The 7,606-nt window shown below is 36.7% G+C and overlaps 1 protein-coding gene across 1 annotated transcript; it reads left to right on the forward strand.

Annotated features, from left to right (window-relative positions):
* LOC109237274 (methionine aminopeptidase 1A) lies at window positions 463–7,606 on the forward strand. The gene is made up of 13 exons (XM_019403593.1): window positions 463–589; window positions 837–884; window positions 990–1,034; window positions 2,421–2,520; window positions 3,035–3,086; window positions 3,177–3,218; window positions 3,535–3,596; window positions 3,685–3,783; window positions 4,262–4,335; window positions 4,459–4,528; window positions 4,792–4,857; window positions 4,940–5,028; window positions 7,134–7,606. Exons 1-13 carry the CDS (start codon window positions 494–496, stop codon window positions 7,209–7,211), a joined length of 921 nt encoding a protein of 306 aa, XP_019259138.1. The 5' UTR covers window positions 463–493; the 3' UTR covers window positions 7,212–7,606.

Genomic DNA, 7,606 nt, shown 5'->3' on the forward strand with positions numbered 1-7,606 from the left:
ATTTTCAGCAGTAAGCTGATGTCAAAGTATTCAACACCTTGTGTCTTTGGAAGGGATTATTCAATACCTCGTGTTTTGAAGATGAATTATCCAACTTCCTCTTCTAGGATTCCGATGTTAAAGATGAAAAGTTTTCTAGGCTTCTATGCTTATATTTTTATCTTTGTTTCCTTTTTGTGTGAAGCTTTTGATAGCTGAAATAGGAAGATAACTAGATAAACTAACTGGCGTTTTAGTTTCTTAGTTCTAACAAAAAATATTGAGCTTTACTTAGTTCCCTAGCATACTGCCTCTTCTGTTATATAACCAAAAAAGCTAGTTTCCTTTTTATCTTTCAGTTTCCCTTTCATCTTTCTGCTCCTTTTGAACATAGCTTTTGCTGTAATACACTGCTGCAAGGATGCCACATTCACTCTCCCTTTTTTTTTTCTTTCCCCCCCTTTTCTCTTATGTTCCTACAAAGTTGCTGCTAATGTTTGTTGTCTAAAAACCTATGGTGCCGCCTTCTTTCAGGACGCTAAGGCCCTATCCGATATCAAAAAAGCGTCTTGTACCTGATCATATCGATCAACCTGATTGGGCAAATGATGTGAGTCATTTTATCTTATTTCTGTATATTGCAAGTATTAGTCAGTCATACGCATGCGCGCACACGCACATGCTCCATATTTTTGCTATCTCTTATGGAGCTGAATAGCTAAAAATGTTGACAATTGCTTCTATTAATTTGCTTATCATAAGGAGCTTATGTGGTTAATATTGCATGTTTTTCTCGTTCTGAAGATTAACGATAGAAAATATGTTATGCAGTTTATTTTGTTTGTCTTATTTTGTAGGGTATCCCAAAAATTGAACCCAATAGTGATTTACAGCATGTCGTTGAGGTACCATTTACGTTTAGTAATGATTTGCAGCTATATTAGATGTTTGTGCGGTAACAAATTAAATTTTTGCTCACACCACCTGCTTCTGCTCTAAACAATTTGAAGATCAAAACTCCAGAGCTGATTGCGAGGATGAGAGAAACATGCCGAGTAAGTATTATCAGTTTATGTTTTCTGATTATGTTCTACGAATAAATTATCTTCTTAATTAGTCTTGTCATAATTCAATATTTTCATTGTCTGTGAAGCATAGCCGTTTATTATACAATAGCTATGCCATGCATTTGCCTGTCCTTTATTGAATACCACGTACTAGTCTTTTTCTAAGTACCTTCCACTACTTCTTCATCATAATGTCTCAGGACAGTAAATGAGTTGTGAAGTTAATATGTGTATATTCTTGGAGGGTTGATGATTCTTGCCATTGTTTAGAGTATTGATGTGGTTTAGAAAGAAACTTCTAAGGGACTTCTAGGAATGTGTGATGTTACATTTAAGATTCTAGCAACTAAAGGGGAGGAAAATAACACTGAGGAAATATGTGAATGGAGAATGGAGTGTCAGCAGACCAGCAAGAAAAAATGCATACATTGTGCCTTGTAATTTTTTTGTTAATACATGCAATTGCTTCCTCAAGACTTATGTGAGATCTGAGTGAGATTGAAGCCTAGAAGGTATGTGTTCACATATATTTTAGAGATCAGAAAGAAACCAAGTTAGGAAGGTAAGATGCTCTATAATGAGGCGTTAGATCTCATTCGGCGTTAGATTTCATTCTATGACAGGATACTTTCAAGCTATGATAGGTGAAATTTTGATGGATTAACCAATAACTGGAATCAAGGTCCTGAGTATATTTCTATGACTTGGGCTGTCTCCTTCCTGCAGCAGTGCTTTTGGATAGTATCTTTTGATTGGGTTTATAAGCACCTAAGGGGCGTGGGGTTTCCATAACAGATAACTAACATCAGTGGTTACGGGAATGTTGACGTATTTGTATATCCATCATCGTCTAATAATTGAGAGCACTCAATTCAATCACATCCCAAGCAAAAAAAGGGAGTGGTTACACTCTCTTGCAAAAACATGCAATAACCTTGATGCTCGCTAAAAGCAGTATTAGGCTAGAACTGATAGTCGTCCCACTAAGAGTAAACCAGGGGCACCAACCTCATTTACAGAAATCTTATATTTCATTCCATTTACTTATCCTACTATCCTCTATCGGGCTGAATATGATGGATGGTTAGTGTTCCTAAGGCTATAAAGTTAACATGCCGTGCAGCTTTGGCAAAGAACCATGGTCTAAGCATGTTCATTGGTTCTTCGCCAGTCTTTAGGATGCATAATTGGTTTTATTATCTTCAAGACCGAAATCTTCACCAGAACAATGATTCTTATAATATCTGTGCGTCATACAATGATTCTAAGCTTTCTTGGTTGAGAGATGGTGAGGGACAAATATTTGGCAATACTTTGCTCCTTCAACTTTATTGCATTTCTTGAAGTACTTGTTTATTTATATCCTACCTTCAGATAGCAAGGGAAGTTCTGGATGCAGCGGCTCGTATTATTCGGCCTGGCGTGACAACTGATGAAATTGATGCGGTGGTGCATGAGGCTACTGTTGCCGCTGGTATGCTGATAGGGCTCTGATTATTTTAATCACTTCTAGTAGTTGCAATTGGTTGTGGAGGCCATTCCATACTTGTTAGATTTTATTAGATTTCAGGCTTTAGTGAAGTTTGTGTTAAAGCACAACCACTTATTTCCTCTTGACTTGCACAGTCACTTTTTTTGTGCATATTACACATTTTACTTGTACTGGTTTTTTTTAATACTTGGTAGAAGGTGATGTTTCCTTTGCTCCCCAAATTGATACTCGACATGGTCTGAGCTCTTGGTTCCCCAAAAAAAGAAATGTTCCTGGTTCCATAAGACACTTATTCCTTGCGCTTGTATTTCAGTATGATGCTCTCTGCTAAGTTAGATTGTAGGAAAATCATCCTAGCTGAAGTTTGTTGGCTTCATATTTATCAATAACAGTGCTTAGCAAATCCTGTTCTTAAAGAAATTGCTTTATATTGGATCACCTGTTCTTCTAATATGTGGAGCTGCTGTTTAACTCTTTCTTTTGGTGGCATATGCAGGTGCATATCCATCTCCGTTGAATTATCACTTTTTCCCCAAGTCATGCTGCACGTAGGTACTTTATCTTGTAAATGTTCTTTATGCACTGTTATGCAGGTTCTAGAATTTACTTAAAGATGGAATTCTGTCTGCTTGTTGCAGGTCAGTCAATGAAGTTATCTGCCATGGGATTCCAGATGCAAGGTTAGTGTTACATTAAGCACCGAACTAGTTCTCATTTGCATTTCATGTCTCCTGCCCACTTTGTTTTCGGGTGAGGGAGAGGGGAGTATGTTTTTACCAAGTTACCTTTTTTTGAAAGATTAGTCATGATTTAACTACTGATGAGTCTTGGCAGTCTGTCTTTTCTCAATTTTCACCTGCGCCTGAGCTCTTTCCTTGGTGGATGTTACCATGGCATATGTGTTTACTAGATGCGTGGTTTTGAATAGAAAAGATGTATTTTTCTGATAAAAAGTTGTTTAGGCTGTGTGTCATTTGTCACTTCTAATTGTTTCAGGAAATTAGAGGATGGTGATATTGTAAATGTTGATGTTACTGTATATTACAAAGGGGTTCATGGTAAACCATTTTTTACCATTGATCTATTTGATAATTTTTTCACTTCTTGCAGATTTCATATTTAACTAGTGCATTGCTGATTATGCAGGTGATCTGAATGAAACCTTCTTTGTTGGTAATGTTGATGAAGCATCTCAACGGTTAGTCCAGTGCACATATGAGTGTTTGGAGAAAGCAATATCAATTGGTAGGTTGCATTACTGTATGTTATGCCTTGAATACTTGATATATCATAGGCTTTACCGTTCCACGAACATCAAACTTGCTGCCTTTGATTCCTGAAGTAAAAGGTCTTTAAGGCAAGTCTAATAGTTTGCAAAAACAAATATAGTAAGTATGACTTGTCAATTAGACTCGTTAAATATGTTCTATCCCCTTCTATTCTTTTTGCTATTTTGGCCAGTTGTTTGCTCTTTGGGTCTGTCCATAGCAGCTTTTCTCTTTTGCTTGCACCTGCTCTGTATATATGTACCCGAGTCTCAAATGGTCTTGCTGAGAAATTTCTGTTCAATATGTTCTTAAAGAGTTTGGGAAGTGAAGTTAATGTGCAAGAGTGTGCTAGTAAAACATGTTGCCTGTTGGGAGTATGTTTTGGTTCATCTTGGCTTAGAATGTTGATCAAAACTCTAGGTGTCTCACTTTTTTCGTATGCCATTTTATTGCAGTTAAGCCTGGGGTACGGTTTCGGGAAATTGGGGAGGTCATCAATCGACATGCTTCAATGTCTGGCTTATCTGTGGTAAGATCAAACAAATGATAGTTTGCCTTACTACCCCATCAGGTGGATTAGTGAAGCTCGGTTTTGTTGGAAGTTGACATGTTTTACATGTTCTCATTTTCTTCTTGCAAACTGGGGTGACAGGTGAAGTCATATTGTGGTCATGGCATTGGAGAACTTTTCCATTGCGCACCAAACATTCCACATTATTCAAGTATCCTTAACAATGTCTTTTTAGCATTTTATGATTTATCAAAAAAGGTCGCCTTTTAACATTTAAATCTTTGTTTTGTCATGTGGTGAATGTAAATGCATCAAATATTTCCTGCAGCTTCTAGCACAATAATGACTGCAGTATTGATTTAACGTAATATTTTCAAATATTATCCAATTAGCACCTCTGAGATTGTGGCAATCGAAGTTGATCTTGCTTTACTACTGTCTATTTTCCCTTTGGTGTTACCTTAACCTGATCAGGAAACAAAGCAGTTGGCGTTATGAAAGCTGGCCAAACTTTTACAATTGAACCTATGATTAATGCTGGTGAGTTCTTCAGTTCTAAATTTATTATGTACTATTCGATATGAAATATCTTTTCCTTGTGTCTTGATTAATTCTATTGCAGGTGTTTGGCGTGATCGCATGTGGCCTGATGGATGGACTGCTGTGACAGCAGATGGGAAACGAAGTGCTCAGTTTGAACACACTCTCCTGGTATTACTTCAGTTTACATCCTTTTTGGTATACGAATGATTTAATGCTAGCTTTTCTTTATTGCGTGCTGTTTCAGATTGATTTGAGATTACTTGGTTTTGATGAATTGTTTGTTGCTGCTGAACACTGTATTTAATTACAGAAAACTCTTTCTCGTATCTATTTTTTTTAATTAAACAATTGGGAAAAGATAAAATACTGGACCCAAAGATATCCAATATATTTGGTACATCAAGCCATGATATGAAAGAAACTCTGTAAAATCTACACTTGTCATTAATACCAGTGTTCTTCTACTTGGTAGAATCTGCAAAACTGACATAGATGCTTGGTTGAACCGCAATACTTATGTTTTGTAAGACATTGGTTTGTTATTCACTTCTGCATTAAATCATGGAAAGTTATTCAAATCACAATGTATTGACTTGCATGAAAGCAACCTATCATGAGCCATAAGGTCAGCCTTGTAATTTTCTTTTTATTTTCTGGGGTTTGGGGAGGGGAGGGGGACTAATGTTTCCGTGGCCTATATTTTCTTTTGTAAAGGCTTCTTTTAGGAGGTGTGCATTCGGTCGGTTTTGGTTATATTCAGTTTGATTTTTCAGTTGGTAGGTAGGCAAAGCGATTACCGAACTTAATAGGGTTGAATAGGTTTTTTTTCGTTTGCCTTTCTCTATATAGGTCAATTTTTAGTTCCTGCGTCAAATTACAAAATCTTCCTTTAAATTTGTAGAAATTAATTACCATACTCTTGCCAACCATAATTATCATACAGTATTTAAAAGATAAATCCAGAATAAGCCTAAGAAAGAACTAGAAAAAAAGATTTAAGTAAGATCTCATAATTTTTTGGTTTTAGTTTTTTATTTTCAACTTAAACAAACAAATAAAATACCCCTGTATTGTGAAATGAAAATTGTAATTGACTGAAATGTTGAAACCTGAAAAGAAAAGAAAATGGGAATTTCAGTTTGGTTGGCCTTTTCAGTTAAAACTAAATAAAGCACACGCCTACCTCCTAAGGAGAGGATACATGGGTTGACCTTTTGATGAAATCCATGTGCTCGTACCCTAAGATGATGAAGAAAAATGTAAAATGACAGCCTCCACAAATGTGTCCCACATAGGACATGTTAATGAGCAGAGTCGAGTCTAAATTTGGCTTGGCTGAATAATGTTGACCAATGGCTCTATATTCAAACTCAATGTGAGAGCTCAGCAAGGTCGTGTGCAAATCTGTGTACTGAAGGCTTTAACTTATAAATCCCAAGCAATCAGAAATTTTCAAATTCTAGTCACCACCCAGGATAGACTAATAGATCAGATGTGAAGGAAAGGATTGTCAGAACTAATTGGTGGATATTATGGTGTTTCGGCCAACTTGCGTGTCCCTCAACTAATCCGTCACACACTTACTACCTTTCACTAGCACAAGTGTCAGGTAGGTTCATCAAGGCTTGAGCAGGGTGCGGGGTACCACTGGGTACTTGTTACAACTCTGAGCCACAAGGTTTAGGCAAATGGGAAGAATTCACCTTGTGTTGCTCCTGTTGGGGTTCGAACTTTGGTTCCAAGATTGTCACTCTAGCTCTTCAACCGCTAGGTCAACGCCTTAGAGGCCAAAAAAGTTGTCAGATTGAAAGTGAAATTAATCAGAATCAAACTTTCCCCCACCAGATTAGAGAATTATGAGACATTTACTGGTCTTCTAGTATGACAAAGGAAACAATAAGATCTGCTCATTCAAATAGAAAATTTTCCTAAACAACATCAATATTAGTATGTCTGCACTTGAAGTTATCAACTAGAAAAGACTGAAATGATACATGCTTGTATACAAGAACTTGGCATCAAGAGGTGAGAACTGAGAGGAATGCCGGATTAACCTTTATCAAGGCTATTTCTATCTAGAAACACCAAAGTTTATGTTGGTAAACTTCAATGAAGCAGAACCAAGCTTGGTGGAACTATTGGATTTCTTTCTGCGTCTCACTATCAGAAAACGTTCATATATGCACGCTAGTTAAAGATGTCAGAGAATTGCTTAGTAATTTTGCTTCGTTCGGGTTGATTGAAGTGTGTTTCTGGTGATGGATAATTTGTAGGTCACAGAGACTGGAGTTGAAGTACTCACAGCACGCCTGCCGACATCTCCCAAAGTGTTCCCTTGGCTGAGTTCTTGATTCGTGGTTTGCATTTAGCAATTGAGGATCCAGCCAGTCATCAAAAATTTCAGTGACAAGTTAATCTATTTATGTGTGTCAAATGTATTTTTTAATTGATTGGCTTTTGAAATTTTGGTCTTAAATCTCGTCCAGTTTGCAGACAGAATCATAGGGTAAACTAGATGAACGAATCAGTCTTTTCTCGAGTCAAATGCTATAATGAAGCTGAAGCTTTTGGATATCTGATTTCGTATTAGATTAAGCTCTATATAAGGGGCTTGCTCGGTTTGCCGTTAAGAAAGAACAATTCCATTAGATAGCGTTTTGTATAATTAATATAATGTTTGTTTTTAGGTATAATACTTTGAATTACTAAGTAGATTCTATATAATGAAGACAGCCTTTGGTTTTTA

Source organism: Nicotiana attenuata, chromosome 1 (genome assembly GCF_001879085.1).
Source record: "Nicotiana attenuata strain UT chromosome 1, NIATTr2, whole genome shotgun sequence".
In the NCBI taxonomy this organism is placed as follows: domain Eukaryota; kingdom Viridiplantae; phylum Streptophyta; class Magnoliopsida; order Solanales; family Solanaceae; genus Nicotiana; species Nicotiana attenuata.